General features: G+C 46.6%; 1 protein-coding gene across 3 annotated transcripts in view; it reads left to right on the plus strand.

Moving 5' to 3' along the window:
* Nucleotides 1–18,151, plus strand: part of SHC2 (SHC adaptor protein 2) — a 190,294-nt gene extending 172,143 nt beyond the window's left edge. For all 3 annotated transcript variants that reach the window (XM_078669204.1, XM_078669205.1, XM_078669203.1), the window contains 4 exons: nt 7,585–7,749; nt 13,393–13,688; nt 15,924–16,073; nt 17,402–18,151. In XM_078669204.1, coding sequence (XP_078525330.1) covers nt 7,585–7,749; nt 13,393–13,688; nt 15,924–16,052 — 590 coding nt within the window. In that variant the 3' untranslated portion in view covers nt 16,053–16,073; nt 17,402–18,151. The remainder of the gene's footprint in view (nt 1–7,584; nt 7,750–13,392; nt 13,689–15,923; nt 16,074–17,401) is intronic.
* Nucleotides 18,152–18,502: the final 351 nt, after the last annotated feature.

Genomic DNA, 18,502 nt, shown 5'->3' on the forward strand with positions numbered 1-18,502 from the left:
TCCACCCCTTACTCACGGCCCTCCCCCTCGGGGGGCTGAGCGTTGCAGACAACCCGCAAAATGCCTCAGGCGTCCCTTCCTGTTGCAGTGCATTTTGAATGGTCGCTGGTAACTGTTGCCATCTCATGCCAGGCCTACCCATCCACAATACCGCCGTGTTGCTCGTCGACATTCCCTCATAGTCCTTTTGCGCTGACACCCGCCATTGTGCCTTCGCGACGTAAGAATGTCCCAGAATCCACACTCTGCGCACGTGTCCAGCGGGGCCTGTCATGAAAGAAACAGGACTCAGCTTAAGTCGGGCGCAAATGTAGCCCTTAAAGGCACGCGAGGCCCACGGCCTATCTGCTTTATGTGCTCCTCGCTAATACCGCCAACTGCTGCTGTTGCCGCGGCGCCTATGCGGAATGAGTGTGACCCGAATTCCTTAGGTGGAAGGCCCATCACACCTAGGTCCTGATAAATTGGAAGCGGCTCAGGTATGAGCCATCCTCGTGCACGAAGTGCCGGGCGGCCAAAGGGAATACCGCTTTTCAGGTAACTGCGCATGCGCTAAACCGGCGGCATTCACGGTCTTCCAGGCAGTTTAAGCACCTGTACTTGCCTTTGGCCTCCTGATCTGTCTTTGACCTCTGTAAGTATATTGTCATGTAACCGGTTCCCATGCATAGGTCATCACCCCTTATGCTGGATACCCCTGGATTGAATCTGGAGGGGGCTACCAGCTCGCGGACTCTATAGGTCCCGAAGAAAGCCAGTGTAAAAGCTGCTTTAAAGAGTGTACGCTCGTATTCCAGCCTGAACATTGGATGAAGTCTCCTGAGTAACTTTTGTAAGATGTTGCAGTCTATAGGGCGCTTTGTATCCCTTTTGCTTAGGTTGTAAATGCCCCATGCCTTTTATGGCCTCCTGGCAATAGAACGCACCAGCAGGGTCTTTCCCCGTTGCCAACTTTGCATAGTAAGACATTGCAATAATGGGATGTACGTCGTTACAACGCATGCTTTTACAACGCATGCCTTTACGACGCAAGTTTTACAACGCAAGTCGTTACAACGACTTGAGTTGGGGGCGCTGGATAGTGAATAGTTTAATTTACTATTCCAACTCCAGTCCCCGTGGATAGTAGGGAAGGTGTTGGATAGTAAATTAAAACTATTCCCTATCCTAGAGCGCCCCCCAGCGCAAGTCATTGTAAAAGTTGCGTTGTAATGGTTGCGTCGCAAAGGTACTTCGTTGTAAATGTTGCGTTGTAAACGCTGTTCCCCCACTAATGTGGGTCCGCGGCCACGCCTTGCTTCTTCCCCATGTGAGGGACCAGTGTATGAATGTCTCAACCCCTCTACTCAGTCCATCGTCTTGCCTCCGCGCGGCGGTTACCTCCTGAAATGTTTCCCAACACTTATGATATTTTCCCGCTGTCTTGGGAACCAGAGCATTTTCCATCAATACGGTCAAGTCGGGTCTAACAGGTTCTATAGTTCTCGCGGCGACTGATGTCTTGACGGGATCCACTTGAGGTGTCATCTCTGTGAATCTCTGCCACTGAAAATGAGAGACACCATCAGCCACCACATTGTAACACTGAGTGTTTTTAAAATACCCCTCACACACCTAAAGGACCCTTGGTGTCACGCTTCATCATCGGGGTCTTCGCACCCCTCTACGGGATGCGGCGTGCTGCTACCTAAGACTACGCAGGAGCACTTATACACAGACTATGTGTGGTGTGTGTGTAGGGTTGTGATGATCAGTGAGTGGTGGGGTTTGGAGTGTTATTAGTGATGGTTAAAAAGTACCTGGCTCGTGGGGTAGCTCAACATTTTTTTAATGGGCCCCGAGCTGGTACTGCTAAAAAGTGTGTTGCGAGGTTCTTATGTATTGCAATGTACATCACCTCATGTGTGCGTCAACATGTTTCGGAGTAACAACTCCTTCTTCAGGACGGGGTGCACAAATCCCCACCTTACTCACGTGTACTACAAACAATCTGTATTCTACAGAAAAGTGAAGATTTATGATTTACAAATTAAGGCTATATTGTACTTAATTCACTTCATGGGAGGAGGTTTCCGCGAATAGCGAACTTATTCCCATTGTATGTTGTACCTCATGAGCCTCCTAACGTTGAGGACCAATCGAGCCAGTATGCATCGATTACGAGGAAGAGTTTCTGCCTTGTTGCCCCCGACGCGGAGTTAATTGCTGTTGACGAGCCGTGCCTCCCATATGAAGAATGAGATTATGATGGGGAAGAGCTCCAAAACAGTAATGTTACTGGTGAGCCCCTTCATGCGCCAGTGTGCTGGCCAACGGACAGCTACCCATGCCGAGTCCAGAATGGCACTGCAGCCTTTGCCTCCCGGTGCATTGGTGAAGAGTTCTAATTGCCCCGCTGACACCCGGGGTTCTCGCTAAATCAAGGTCCTGTTAAACCCAGCCAAGAAGACCGCCTTTTATTCGTGGTCGTCCTTTACCCCTGTGTGAGGCTGGGATCACTGACTAAATATCAAGGGACAAAATATAGACTTCCCAAAATATAGATTCCAAAATATCGACAGACAAAATATCAAATTCCTATCTACAAACAGGTAAGTACCAAAATATCGAACCCAAAATATCGTTTATATATATATATACTTTGTAAAAATATCGAATTTCTTAAAAATAATGTAAAATTAAAAAAATATCAAAAATAAATAGCTAAAATATACTTAAAAATACTTAAATTACCTTAAAATTATTAAATAACTAATTTAACCTATAAAAAAACATATACAGTCATATCTGTTAAAACATATATATATATTAAGATAATATTAATAAAAAATACACATTATTATTACAGTAGGATAGCGTAGGGGTAAAAATTACTATTCCCACTCCAGAGAGTGCCACAGTAGGGAAAGCGTTGGATAGCATAGGGGTAAACATTACTATTCCCACTCCAAAGAGTGCAACAGTAGGGAAAGCGTTGGATAGCGTAGGGGTAAAAATTACTATTTTCACTCCAGGGAGTGCAACAGTAGGGAAAGCGTTGGATAGCGTAGGGATAAAAATTACTATTCCAACTCCAGAGGGGGCAACAGTAGGGTAAGCGTTGGATAGCGTAGGGGTAAAAATTACTATTCCCACTCCAGAGAGTGCAACAGTAGGGAAAGCGTTGGATAGCGTAGGGGTAAAAATTACTATTCCCACTCCAGAGAGTGCAACAGTAGGAAAAGCGTTGGATAGTGTAGGGGTAAAAATTACTATTCCCACTCCAAAGAGTGCAACAGTAGGGAAAGCGTTGGATAGCGTAGGGGTAAAAATTACTATTCCCACTCCAGAGAGTGCAACAGTAGGGAAAGCGTTGGATAGCGTAGGGGTAAAAATTACTATTCCCACTCCAGAGAGTACAACAGTAGGGAAAGCGTTGGATAGCGTGGGGTAAAAATTACTATTCCAACTCCAGAGGGGGCAACAGTAGGGAAAGTGTTGGATAGCGTAGGGGTAAAAATTACTATTCCCACTCCAGAGAGTGCAACAGTAGGGAAAGCGTTGGATAGCGTAGGGGTAAAAATTACTATTCCCACTCCAGAGAGTGCAACAGTAGGGAAAGCGTTGGATAGCGTAGGGGTAAAAATTACTATTCCCACTCCAGAGAGTGCAACAGTAGGGAAAACGTTGGATAGCGTAGGGGTAAAAATTACTATTCCCACTCCAGAGAGTGCAACAGTAGGAAAAGCGTTGGATAGCGTAGGGGTAAAAATTACTATTCCCACTCCAGAGAGTGCAACAGTAGGGAAAGCGTTGGATAGCGTAGGGGTAAAAATTACTATTCCCACTCCAGAGAGTGCAACAGTAGGGAAAGCGTTGGATAGCGTAGGGGTAAAAATTACTATTCCCACTCTAGTGAAAATAAATTAATATAATTCACATAATTATCAATTAATAAAAATCATTTATCAATTAAGAATTAATTAATTATCAATTAAAAATTAATTAACCATTTTTTTCAAAATAAATACCAATACATTAATTAACATATTTAATTAATTATAATTAAATTACTTCCCACCCTATTCCCCTATAAACCCACTACAGAAAATAAATTAATTTAATTCACATAATTATCAATTAATAAATTAATTAAAATTAATTATCAATTAAGAATTAATTCATTACCAATAAAAAATTCATTAACAATTTATTCTAAATAAATACCAATTAATTAATTAACACATTTAATTAATTATAATTAAATTACTTCCCACCCTATTCCCCTATAAACCCACAACCCGCTACAGAATTAAATTACGCAAAAATTAAATAACATAAAATTAATTACTTAAAATAAATTACAAAAATATATACACTTTTCACACATATACTAACATACAAAACACTTTAAAAAATTCAATATTATTAAAAATTCGATATTTTTAATAAACTATATTATGTACTTCGATATTTTGACAGTCTATATTTTTAAAATCGATATTACATTACTTACCTTCAAAACGATATTTTGGATGTCTATATTCTGTCCATTCGATATTTTGTCCATTCTATATTTTGGAGTCGATATTTAGGTTAGTCTATATTTTGGAATCGATATTTTGACAATTTACCGTGAGGTTGACCCTGTGGCGTTTCTTCGTTATCCCTTTCGTCGACCACACCAGGTGCCTAGCAAATGCTCTCCCAGCTGGGATCCCACACAGCTGGCGAAGTTGAGTTTGCCTAGCAACTGCTGGATTTCAACTAGTGTGGCTTTTTCTTTGAAAGAAGAAACTTAATTTACGACTTAGGGTCTTCTACTTTAGCTGGGGGCAGCCTACACATGCCCTCCTCAGTTCCTAGAAAGGACAGCCGAGTGGCTGGCCCTCTGTCTTGTCATGCGCCAATGGAACCCTGAGCTCCCCAGCCAGTGCCACGAAGAGTCCCAATTAATCCAATCATTCTGCGGCTCCTTGCTTTACCGATGAAAGGAAGTCATCCAGGTGGTGTATCTGTCCTCCAGTCGGGTGTCGTGCCCTCAGTTCTCATCCAGGAAGCTGCTAAAGGTCTCAAAATATGCACATGAAATGGCACACCCCATGGGTAGGCACCTTTGGTTTTTCTTTTTTCGCCCTAAGTGTGGCAGGGTATGCCCAGACGTGGGTCCCTTGCTCACTTTGCCACTGGATGCAAGCTAGCCTGGCTGAAGAGGGTTATGAACCCGAAACCAGTCCCCGGATCCTTGTTTCCGGTCCAGGGAAGGCATGGCTTGGTAGTTTGGGCTGGACTGTTCCCATGAGGCACAGGGTCAAGACCTATTTGCATATGGCCATGTCTGAACTGGGGTGGCGGAGTGGGCTAAAGAACAGTGATGGATTAAACCCAGATCAGTTGACTGGGGGTGAGTGTTTGTATTGTCAACACTCCGTCCATCATCACCTTTGGTTTTTCTCTACCTGTTGTAGTGATACCTGTTGTAGTTTGAAGCCCAGTAAGTGGTAGCTGTTGGGGTCACTGGCAAGGAGGTGGAAGGCGGATTCAATGACTGTTTTGGTTAATTGCTCCCCTTTCCCTATTGATCTAATCAGGTCTGTGGCATCGTCCAGGGTGGCATAGGACACAGAACATCTATCCTACTCCAGCCGGTCAATGACTGATTCACCGGGGGGGGGATAAGTGATGGATCAGCCTAAACTGTCCGCTTCCTTCTTGGGCACCACTCCTAGGGGGGATACCGCAAAGTTGTCGAAGGGTGGCTCCGGTAAAGGACCCGCGACCCTGCCCAAGCAACCTTCTTTATCAACCTTCTGCCTGGCCGCAGATGGGTTCAACCGGACTGATTTCAGATTCTGACTAACGCATTGGAATTGTGGGTCCTGGTAGGGAATGGTGAACCCCTTCATGAACCCATGGGACAGCAGCTGTTTCTCCTCGTGTTTTGGGTAGTTGTTCATTGTCTGTAGTAGGACCGCAGTCTTAATGGGTGTGGGAATAAAAGTGACTGGACTGCGCACCCCTGCCCTGTTAAGGTACTAAGGGGCATATTAACAAGATGTGCTTTAAAATACGCACATCGCACATTTCCATATCGCTGGCTATCGCCGGATTTTTTCGCCGTGATAGAGCGTAATTATCAACGCGCATCACATAGGCGAAATGAAATCCGGCGATAGTCGGCGATATGGAACATTAGCGCATGAAAACAAACGTTGTTTTCACGCGCTAATGTGTGCCTTGATAATATGGGGGGTGGATTCAGCGTTATGATCCACACCCCCATGTTATCAATGCCCTAACACCTGATCAGAGCAGGCATTTGGAGACGAGATAAACGAGTTTATCGCAGGTCTCCTTCTCCCAACGCCTGCCTTGATAATAGGGTGTTAACACCTCCAACCACATTTTACAAGTGGTTGGACGTGGGAACGCCCACCCTGCATCCCATTAGCGTTATCTATCACCCCCAGCGCGGGGCGATAGATGACGTCAAGAATACGTCTCTAACTCAGGTTGGAGACGTATTGGAAAGAGTGCGATGTGAAAAAAAATGCGTTAGCGACTTTAAAAAGTCACTAACGCATTTCTCGCGGGCTTGGTAATATTCCCCTAAATCTCTATTTCTTGTTGTTGCTAAATCGATTGCGGGGTGCGCCATCCCCTGCAGTTACTGCAGCCGTGCCTAAACTTTCAGGACTGCCCCCACTTGCATTCTTCCTTTTCAGTATTTCCAGCAGGCCGTGTTGCGGCCCTTGCCTGCCCCCCAACCTCCACCCCCTTGCGATTAGGGCTAGCGGCTCAGTGAAGTGATGTGCCATCCCTTGCTCTTTATTCCGCACTCCCGCCAAAGGCCCTTCCTGTGATTGGGCCTCTGGAACGATGCCGGACCATCCCGGCGCTTGCCTTTTCACTGGCGTGACGCCTCCTGGGTTCTGCCCTTAGTTAGCGTTCAGCGTGGGCCACTGAGTGAGTGCAGCTGCTCCTCCGCAGCCAGTGGCTTGATTCGCAGTCCTGTTTGTAATGCAGTAGATAGGCCTACAAGTCCCAGAATTCGAAGATAAAAAATCTAGACTTGAGCATCACATCACGCATGGAGCTGGGAAGCTTGGCAGGGCTGCATGATGTTGGTCCTGGAACCTCAGGGCGGGAAACATCCTTTACGACGCAACTTTTACCACGCAGTGCCTTTACAACGCAGGATTTACAACGCAAGTCATTACAACGAATTGCGCTGGGGGGCGCTCTAGGATAGGCAATAGTTTAATTTACTATCCAACACCTTCCCTACTATCCACAGGGACTGGAGTTGGAATAGTAAATTAAACTATTCACTTTCCAGCGCCCCCCAACGCAAGTCGTTGTAACGACGTGCGTTGTAAATCCTGCGTTGTAAAGGCATGCGTAGTAAAAGCATGCGTTGTAACAACGTACATCCCCTCAGGGCTGATGGAGGCCAGAAATGAGGTGCATTGGAAGAGCCAAGAGTTGCAACGAGGGCTGGAAGTGAAGTGAGCGCTTTGGTCTACCCGGGTATACAGATCAGGTGCAGGGGGTGCCCCCTTGGCAGTGCCAGGCCAGGTCTGAGTGTGTTTCTCTGTCTTTAAGCACAGTCCAGTGACGGGTACCTGCAGCCCGACGGAAGGCCCCTGGGATCACGTGACTACGACGTGCACATGTACGTGAACACGCAGAACCTGGAAGGCTGGGACGTGGAGAGTGCGGGGCCGCGCGCACCTGAAGACTCCCCTAAGAAGGACCTCTTCGACATGAGTAAGACATGGAGTGTTTATCTTCTGGGTCAGTTGGGGTCACCAGAGAGGGAAGAGGGTAAGCAAGTTGGAGGGCATAGGAAGAACGTCTAGTCAAGAGGTTGAGAGTAGACCTGGGCAGTTAATTCCGTTCCGATCGCGGATCAGCCAAAATTTCTGCGATCCGAAGCTTCGCAGAATTTTTTGCTTGTTCGCACTTTCAAAATGCCTGGTCGTGAGATATTTCCCCCCAAGCACGCAAACAGCATTCGCGAACAGGAAAAAAGCACCGCGAACGGGCGGAACAAGCAATTCCGCGTGTTCACGGAACTCTGCATGCTCGCTGAGATTATTTCCATTTCGCAGAGCTTTGGGTAGCGCGACTACGCAAATTCCGCCCACCCCTAGACTAGAGAGTCAGTGGCGAATCTGCATGTAAGTAGGTAACTGAGGATCAATCTAGAGGAAGAAGAAGAGGGCAGGAGGTAGAATCAAGGAGGAGAGAAGAGGAGAGAAGACAGAGGAGAGAGTGAGTATCAGCTGAGGAGGGTGCAGAACCTAGGAGTGAGGAGGAGGCTACACAGGAGCAGGGAGGGGGGAGGAAGGGAAGAAAGGAGGTAACTGAGGATCTAGAGGAGGAAGGAGAGGGCAGGAGGAAGAATCAAGGAGGAGAGAAGACAGAGGAGAGAGTGAGTATCAGGTGAGGAGGGCGCAGAACCTAGGAGTGAGGAGGAGGCTACACAGGAGCAGGGAGGGGGGAGGAAGGGAAGAAAGGAGGTAACTGAGGATCAACCTAGAGGAAGAAGAAGAGGGCAGGAGGTAGAATCAAGGAGGAGAGAAGAGGGGAGGAGAGAGTGAGTATCAGGTGAGGAGGGCGCAGAACCTAGGAGTGAGGAGGAGGCTACACAGGAGCAGTGAGGGGGGAGGAAGGGAAGAAAGGAGGTAACTCAGGATCAACCTAGAGGAAGAAGAAGAGGGCAGGAGGCAGAATCAAGGAGGAGAGAAGACAGAGGAGAGAGTGAGTATCAGGTGAGGAGGGCGCAGAACCTAGGAGTGAGGAGGCGGCCACACAGGAGCAGTGAGGGGGGAGGAAGGGAAGAAAGGAGGTAACTCAGGATCAACCTAGAGGAAGAAGAAGAGGGCAGGAGGTAGAATCAAGGAGGAGAGAAGACAGAGGAGAGAAGACAGAGGAGAGAGTGAGTATCAGGTGAGGAGGGCGCAGACCTAGGAGTGAGGAGGAGGCTACACAGGAGCTGGGAGGGGCGAGGAAGGGAAGAAAGGAGGTAACTGAGGATCAATCTAGCGAAGGAAGAAGAAGAGGACAGGAGGTAGAATAAAGAACGGAGAGGAGGAGAGAAGACAGAGGAGAGAGTGAGTATCAGGTGAGGAGGGCGCAGAACCTAGGAGTGAGGAGGAGGCTACACAGGAGCAGTGAGGGGGAGGAAGGGAGGAAAGGAGGTAACTGAGGATCAATCTAAAGGAGGAAGAAGAAGAGGGCAGGAGGAAGAATCAAGGAGGAGAGAAGAGGATAGAAGACAGAGGAGAGAGTGAGTATCAGGTGAGGAGGGCGCAGCACCTAGGAGTGAGGAGGGGGCTACACAGGAGCTGGGAGGGGCGAGGAAGGGAGGAAAGGAGGTAACTGAGGATCTAGAGGAGGAAGGAGAGGGCAGGAGGAAGAATCAAGTAGGAGAGAAGACAGAGGAGAGAGTGAGTATCATGTGAGGAGGGCGCAGAACCTATGGGAGTGGGGGAGGCTCCACAGAAGCATGGGCGAACAAGGGAGTGTGGAGAAGTGTGGAAAGGAGGTAAGTAAAAACAAGTCGAGAGAAGAAGAGGGGAAAAGGGGGCAGAAGCAAGGAAAGGAAATGAGTGAGAGAAGAGAGAGGAGAGACTGAGTATCAGATGAGGAGGGCTGCCTTCCTCTGAGGATGAGACAGGAGGGGAGGTGGAGGGGGCTGCTCAGCAGAGAACAGGCTTTAAATCCAGAGGTGGGGGGCAGAATTTAGGAAGAGCGGAGATGCGAGCGAGCCTCGACGGAGAGCGGATCTCCGGGGAAGTTGGAGGGATGTCAAATTAGAATTTAAGGATCTTCTGGCCGCCGTGAGGGGATTGAGGCAGATCAGCGGCGCACGGAGGAGGCGCTGTAATTGGGCTGAGCAGGACAATAGCTCTATCGTGTGGAGAGGAAGGTACAGGGCTCATTAAAGAGCGAGTGATTATATCCGACGGGTCCCATGCGGCTGAGGCTGGTTCTTGAGTTTCACTCGGTTTCCACGTCTTGGTGTCTGGCGGCTTCTCTTTCAAGAGCACCCCCTTTAATCAGAAGGATTAAGATAATGGGGGAGTCTAATGACAGGTGTTTGGGAGAAACAGAGTGACAGACACAGAGGGAGCGAGAGAGAGACGAAAAGAAAGGAAGACAAGAAGGTATAGGAGGAGCCCGGAGCAAAGACGGGGAGAAGGAGGGAGACAAACTCAGAATGAGGCAGAGAGACATAGAAAGAAAGAGACAGACAACTACAGAAAAGAGCAAACACAGAAGGAGGCAGACAAAGAAAGAAAGAGACAGGCAACTACAGAAAAGAACAAACACAGAAGGAGGCAGACAAAGAAAGAAAGAGACAGACAACTACAGAAAAGAACAAACACAGAAAGAGGCAGACAAAGAAAGAAAGAGACAGACAACTACAGAAAAGAGCAAACAGAAGGAGGCAGACAAAGAAAGAAAGAGACAGACAACTACAGAAAAGAACAAACACAGGAGTAGGCAGACAAAGAAAGAAAGAGACAGACAACTACAGAAAAGAACAAACACAGAAAGAGGCAGACAAAGAAAGAAAGAGACAGACAACTACAGAAAAGAGCAAACAGAAGGAGGCAGACAAAGAAAGAAAGAGACAGACAACTACAGAAAAGAACAAACACAGGAGTAGGCAGACAAAGAAAGAAAGAGACAGACAACTACAGAAAAGAGCAAACAGAAGGAGGCAGACAAAGAAAGAAAGAGACAGACAACTACAGAAAAGAGCAAACAGAAGGAGAAAGACAAAGAAAGAAAGAGACAGACAACTACAGAAAAGAGCAAACAAAGGAGTAGGCAGACAAACAAAGAAAGAGACAGACAACTACAGAATAGAGCAAACACAGAAGGAAGCAGACAAAGAAAGAAAGCGACAGACAACTACAGAAAAGAGCAAACACAGAAGGAGGCAGACAAAGAAAGAAAGAGACAGACAACTACAGAAAAGAACAAACACAGAAGGGGGCAGACAAAGAAAGAAAGAGACAGACAAAGAAAGAAAAGAGCAAACACAGAAGGAAGCAGACAAAGAAAGAAAGAGACAGACAACTACAGAAAAGAGCAAACACAGAAGGAGGCAGACAAAGAAAGAAAGAGACAGACAACTACAGAAAAGAACAAACACGGAAGGAAGCAGACAAAGAAAGAAGAAGACAGACAACTACAGAAAAGAGCAAACACAGAAGGAAGCAGACAAAGAAAGAAAGAGACAGACAACTATATAAAAGAACAAACACAAAAGGAGGCAGAGAGACATAGAACGAACGAGACAGACAACTACAGAAAAGAACAAACACCGAAGGAGACAGACAAAGAAAGAAAGCGACAGACAACTACAGGAAAGAGCAAACACAGGAGGAGGCAGACAAAGAAAGAAAGACAGACAACTACAGAAAAGAGCAAACACAGAAGGAGGCAGAGAGACAAAGAAAGAGACAGACAACTACAGAAAAGAGCAAACACAGAAGGAGGCAGACAAAGAAAGAAAGAGACAGACAACTACAGAAAAGAGCAAACACAGAAGGAGGCAGACAAAAAAAGAAAGAGACAGACAACTACAGAAAAGAGCAAACACAGGAGGAGGCAGACAAAGAAAGAAAGAGATAGACAACTACAGAAAAGAACAAACACAGAAGGAGGCAGACAAAGAAAGAAAGAGACAGACAAGCACAGAAAAGAACAAACACAGGAGGAGGCAGACAAAGAAAGAAAGCGCCAATCAACTACAGAAAGGAGCAAACACAGAAGGAGGTAGACAAAGAAAAAAAGAGACAGACAACTACAGAAAAGAACAAACACAGGAGGAGGCAGACAAAGAAAGAAAACGCCAGACAACTACAGAAAAGAGCAAACACAGAAGGAGGCAGAGAGACATAGAAAGAAAGAGACAGACAACTACAGAAAAGAGCAAACACAGGAGGAGGCAGACAAAGAAAGAAAGAGACAGACAACTACAGAATCGAGCAAGCACAGAAGGAGGAAGACAAACAAAGAAAGAGACAGACAACTACAGAAAAGAACAAACACACAATGAGGCAGACAAAGAAAGAAAGAGACAGACAACTACAGAAAAGAACAAACACAGAAGGAGGCAGACAAACAAAGAAAGAGACAGACAACTACAGAAAAGAACAAACACAGAAGGAGGCAGACAAAGAAAGAAAGAGACAGACAACTACAGAAAAGAACAAACACAGAAGGAGGCAGACAAAGAAAGAAAGAGACAGACAACTACAGAAAAGAGCAAACACAGAAAGAAAGAGACAGGCAAATACAGAAGAAAGCAAACAAAGAAGGAGACAGACAAATACAGAAAACGGCAAACAGAAGGAGGCAGACAAAGAAAGAGACAGGCAAATTCAGCAGAAGGCAAACAGGAGGAGGCGGAACGAAAGAAAGAGAAAAATACAAAAAGAGCCAGACAGAAGGAAAGAGAAAAAAATACAAAAGGATATAGACATATACAGAAGTAGGCACATATCAAAGGAGCTAGACAAGTACAAAATTAAAGAGGCAAATACAGGCGGAGAGAAAATACAGAAAGAGGCAGACAGAAAAATAAATAATGAGAGAGAAAAATAGAGAAGAGGAAGACTCAGAAGAAGGTAGCATAATACAGAAAGAAAGGCAAATTCAGGGGGCTGAAAGACATAGTAGATAGACTAATATAGAAGGAGGTAAATAGAGAAGGAGACAGACAAATACAAAAGGAGGTACACAAACCCAGGAGACAAAGTAATACAGAAGGAGGCACACAAACACAGAAGGAGACAAACTAAAACAGAAAGAGGCTCATAAACACAGAGGGAGACAAACTAACATCGAAAGAGACACACAAACATCGAAGGAGACAAACTAATACAGAAGGAGGCACACAAACACAGAAGGAGACAACCTAACATCGAAAGAGGCACACAAACATAGAAGGAGACAAACTAACACGGAAGGAGACAAACTAACACGGAAGGAGGCGTACAAACACAGAAGCAGACAAACTAATTCAGAGGGAGGCTAACAAGTACACACAATTGAGCCAGGCATAAATATAGGGAGACAAACTAATGAAGTACAGGTTGATCTTGTAAGAAATGATGGAGATAGAGGGGTTACTTTTGGCTGAGGATGGGGAGGGGTGATGTATTACGGAACAGTGGGTAGGAATAGTCAAGAAGAAGCTGAAGGTTTTTTTGTTTTTTTTAAAGGGGCTGAGTAGTGTAACGTTCTACCCAAGGGTGAAAATGAAAGACAGTAGTATTAATCTCAACCCTCCTGGTACCTCCGTATTTTAGAAGCCCAGGCAGGGCTTGGGGTGCTGAGTGTGTGCCAGTTCCAAAGAGCTGTCTCCATAGATGTTTGTTCTTCCAGGGCCCTTTGAAGATGCCTTGAAGCTCCATGAATCTGTTGTGGTTGGGAGCCCACCCACTGGGGACCAGTGGCCCAGCCCACCCACTAGGAAGGCACCCGTCGCCCCAACAGAAGAGCAGCTGAGGCGAGAGCCATGGTATCACGGGAAGATGAGCCGGCGAGAGGCGGAGAAGCTCTTACAGATGGATGGGGACTTCCTGGTGAGGGATAGCATCACCAACCCTGGGCAGTACGTCCTGACGGGGATGCACATCGGCCAACCTAAGCATCTCCTGCTTGTGGACCCCGAGGGAGTGGTAAGCTGCATTAAGACACTCACCGCTTCCCAAACCCAAAACATGAGATCGAGCTTCTTCAAATGAAGAGGTTGGTCCCCTGATCGTCACCAAGGATGGGTTATAGAACCCGGGTGTGCTCCTAGAAAAGTAAAGCCTTGACTTGTAGCTCCTTGGAATTGTCGCAACGCAGCTAGAACGTTTGATAAAATGATCAAGTCTTGGTCACTGCAAGACCCACCATGAGATCCTGGTAATCAGCATTTTTATGGATCTCTCAAAGAATGTAACATAGTGAGCAGTGAGTTTGACAATATAATGAGCATTTAAAACCTGTTAACCAATAAATGCGCTTGCACCCTAAGCCAACCGTCACCATGCCAACACTAGCCAAGCCAACCTAAACCATGCCAACCCTCGCCAAGCCAAGCCAACCCTAGCCAAGCCAACCGTAGCCAAGCCAACCCTCGCCAAGCCAACCCTAACCACGCCAACCTTCGCCAAGCCAACCCTAGCCAAGCAAACCGTAGCCAAACCAACGCTCACCAAGCCAACCCTAACCAAGCCAACCCTAGCCAAGCTAACCCTCACCAAGCTCCTCAGTGCAGCCCAGCCCAATGAAATTAATCCATCCCAACACAACTGAAGGCAACAGTTTTTACCCAACTGAACCCAATGCTCTTCAAAGCAGCACAACCCAATAAACCCCATCCACTCCAACACAACCAATTACAACCCAAGACAACACTATTCAATGAAGCACAAACCAAATAACTCTAGCCCACTCCAAGCCAACTGAACACAAATGAACCAAGTGCTACTCTCACTACAAAAAAAAACAGTAAAACACCATCCACTATAAACCACCCCAGTTCGACCTTCAACTCTTCTCAATGTGTCACAACCTAATACAACACCTATCACTCCAGGACAATCCAACCCAACTGAAGAAACCACTATTCAATGTAACACAATCCAATAAAGCCACAATCTGCTTCAAACTAACTGAACCCCAAACTCCTTGAAGAAGCACAACCTAGTCAAACCCCACCCACTCCAAGCCAATCCACAGGAATCGGATGCTAGATGCAGCACAACCCAATGAAAATAATCTGTTCCAAGCCAACCAATCGCAACCCAACACTTCTCAATGAAGCACAACCCAACAGCCCCTGCGCCATTTACGGTTTCGTTCGTCAGGAGTGTCTGTACGATTCTGTTTGTGAAGTCACTGCCCTGTTATTCATTTACCACTAACTTCTGGTTTATTGATATCTGCCAAATGATCTATTGACTCTGAGTAAGTGATTTATCAACAGCTGTCAAGTGACCCATCAAAACTGTCCCCGCGCAGTGGCACAGGAGCTCCCATCCCTTCATTTATTGATCATTACCTAATGAAGCACTGGCCCTGCGCGGTCAGTCATTGACTCCCTGCCCATTGATCTCAGTTCAGTCATTGCACTGCCCTTTGCCTCATATTTAACTTACCCCTACCCTGTGGTTTGTTGCCCCATGTCCAGTGTTCGATTGACCAACTAGATGATCCCCTGAAACCTTCCCCGTGATCCATTAACCCCATGTAGTGATTATTCGGCTCCTCTCCCGCTATCCATTGACTTCTGCCCAGTGATCCATTGATATCCTGCCCAGTAATCTATTGACCCACAGAAGAGTGTTTCGGTGACTCCCACCAGTGACGTATTGACCCGTGCATCAATTCTATGCACACTAATCTTCATGTGACCTATGGGCGTGTTTCGCTGTAAGCTATAATCGGTATGAGCAAATTTGTGGTGCTGTGGCGCTTCTCTGCCATGTGGTGAAGCAGGGTACACTCTTCTCTTCCTTCTCTCACTGTCCTATTAAGTTATATTACTGCCTGCCCTGCAGTGTGGCTGTCCTCTACCTCTGATATGTATGGGCCCAGACTACCATTGTCAGAATATCGCCCGGCCCAAAAATGGTGTCCTAAATATTGTTTACAAAAATATTGCGCCTTCGAAGCTGACAAACAATTCAGCCCCAGCGGGTAAATAGTTTTCAGACTATATCCCCTTCCATGCGGCCGCGATTCCCCTGCTGTGCTGTACACAAACGAACAGGGCGGGGCCGTGACGAACCCCAGCCGTCATCAGCATACGAGCACCGTAGTGGAAGGGGTTATTTAGGTCTAAATATTTTGTGCGAACAATATATCTGTAGACACTGTTCTGTTGTCCAGCCTGCTGACCATGGCCTCTGTGTCGCTTCCAGGTGAGGACGAAGGACGTTCTGTTTGAGAGCATCAGCCACCTGATAAACTACCACCTGCAGAACGAGCAGCCGATCGTGGCGGCGGAGAGCGAGCTCCACCTGAGGCAGGTGGTGAAGAGGCGGCCCTGAGGAGCAGGGAGGCGTCAACAGGTGAGCCAAGGGGTGGACCTATAAATAGGCTGAAGGGTAATGGTCAAATGGAGCAGGGCTGGGGCAGGACACTGGATGACAATCAGGTATGAGGTGAAAGGTGGCATGGTTTGGTTGAGCGAAAAGTTTGGGGTAGCGGCTAAACGAATTTTAGCCCTGGGCGGTAAATTCCGTTCCGCTCGTGGAATTTGGGTAATTTTGCGTTCCGCGGAGAACACGGAATTGACAAAAATTCCACGATCCGTGGAATTTTTGGCTTGTTTGCGCCTTTAAAATGTCTGTACGCGAGATATTTCCCCCCCCCCCCCGAGCACGCAAACAGCGTTCGGGAACAGGAAAAAAGCATTGCGAACGGGTGTAACAAGCAAAACTCTGCGTTCTAGTGGAAATGTTTTACCGTTTTCGCGTTTTCAAATTCCACCCACCCTTAACGAATTTTCATAAGCTTGTAAACCAGAATATTGTTGTCAGAATATGGCCAGGCATAAGTAAAATGTTGTAAATATAGTCTGTGAAAATATCAGCCCATTGCCCTAATAACAGAATTCCTGCACCTACTGGGGTGATATTTGTGTAAACTATATTAAGGCTTCAATAGTTATGTCAAACTATTTCTGTGGTCTGACATACAGCTCTTTAGACGACAGACTTATCTCAAAGTATTAGAAAAAGAAAAAGTGTTGGATGGAAATTCTTATTTTATTCTTAACTACTAATTATTGCTCTATGTGCATACCATTCCATCATTTTTAGCTCATCTGTGCTCTTGCAGACAGGAATCAACCTTATGCCAATCAGTCTTGATCCTGTGCCTAAAAGCCCAGTCCAGTAAATCTAGTAGATCTAAAAGAGCATGCTCCCTCTGAATGGGACAGCGTGCCAGCATCACCCTGTGTTGGCCTTGCTGTGACTCATGGTTGAGGCACAGATTGAGCTGCTGAGTTCAGGAACACAACTGCCACTACAACAGAACCCAGACAGAATCCAAAGAGACTCTACCACCGAGACAAAGCAAAGACAGGCTGGAACGCAAGGAGCAACATGCAACAAGTTAAAAATACTAGCTTCAGAAAGGATATCCAGATGTGTCAGAGAAAGAGAGAGAGAGAGAGGGGGAGAGAGAGAGAGAGAGAGAGAGAGAGTGTAAGTCAAATAAATTGAAAGCAGAAAAGTTCTTATTTGAAAGCCCAGAGGTGATGATGCCAACTATGGGGAAACGTAGCATAAATTGGGTAGACTGTTTTCATCCCGCAGGTGCCAGGGCTCATATGTTAGCTTGTGTGGCCTGATCCCTAGCAACGCTGTTTATTCTTTTCTCGCACCTGCAGACTGCGGAGCGGATCTGAACTGATTCTCGGGGGAAGTCTTCTGAAAGGGAGCGACCTGGACTGGCTCCAGTGACACACCACACAGGACTGGTGGGACTCCCAGAAGGAGCAGAAGGTAGCCAGAAGAGGCTGGGAAGACGGAGCACCCTTCCTGAAACCCTTCTCCCCAGCTCGCCATGCTGCCTGCTTTGGTGAGAGGCGCCCGTTCAGCTCATCTGTGGACCCCGCCTCAGCGCAGCGGTGGGCCGGACCCTCTTCCTCTGACCAACCCTTCCCTAATGAACTTGTGAAGCACACAAGCAATTCTGCTAAAAAGCGAGTGTATGATTCTGGCTTTTGTACTCAGGTATCAAAGTGCATTCTGGGAAATGTAGCCCTGCCTTTCTTATTAATGAGCAGGCATGAAATCTGCATAGGATATTGGACTAGACTATGGCACCGACGACTTGTAAAACTGAGGACTTAGTTCCATATGGGACTGACAGAAAGGGAGCAAATCACAATATCTTGCTTTTCAAAGACTGCTGAATACCTAAAACCCCTCAGTGCTGCAGAGGGAGAACTGGTTCTTAATTCCTGCTGTTCGTTGGCAAGGTCTTCTGAGAAGGGTGCCAGGGCGAGGCAACAGGAAGGAGATGGGGCCGGGACGAGCTGTGTAATATTTTTAATCAAGCGAGGGATCACTGGAGACACATGATGTCTTTTCTGCCTTGTTCCCCTTTTTTAAAATAAAATAGAACAGAAAGGTTTTGCCTGGAGTCACTGCTTTTGGATTTCACTCACCTGTTTTATTAAATGATGCCACTGCGTAAGAGTGAAAGGGTGCACTCAGAGATGAAGACTCCTCATGGGTTATCGCCCTGGTGTCAGCTCCACGGGGTTGGCGAGATGTAACTCTGTCTGTGGTTGCTTGCATCTAGTCCCGCAGAGGAGGCCGTGGTGGTCGTCTGGTCAAGGACTCCATGCACCTAAGTTCTACTAGAATGTAAATGTAAATGTAAATGTGTTTGTATTTATTTATATAGCGCCTTCTACCCAGAGGTCTCGTAGCGCTGTATTCATACCGCTGTGGAACCCATCCTGGCTTTCCTGTGAGATGTC

Source organism: Lissotriton helveticus, chromosome 12, assembly GCF_964261635.1.
Source record: "Lissotriton helveticus chromosome 12, aLisHel1.1, whole genome shotgun sequence".
Lineage (NCBI taxonomy): Eukaryota > Metazoa > Chordata > Amphibia > Caudata > Salamandridae > Lissotriton > Lissotriton helveticus.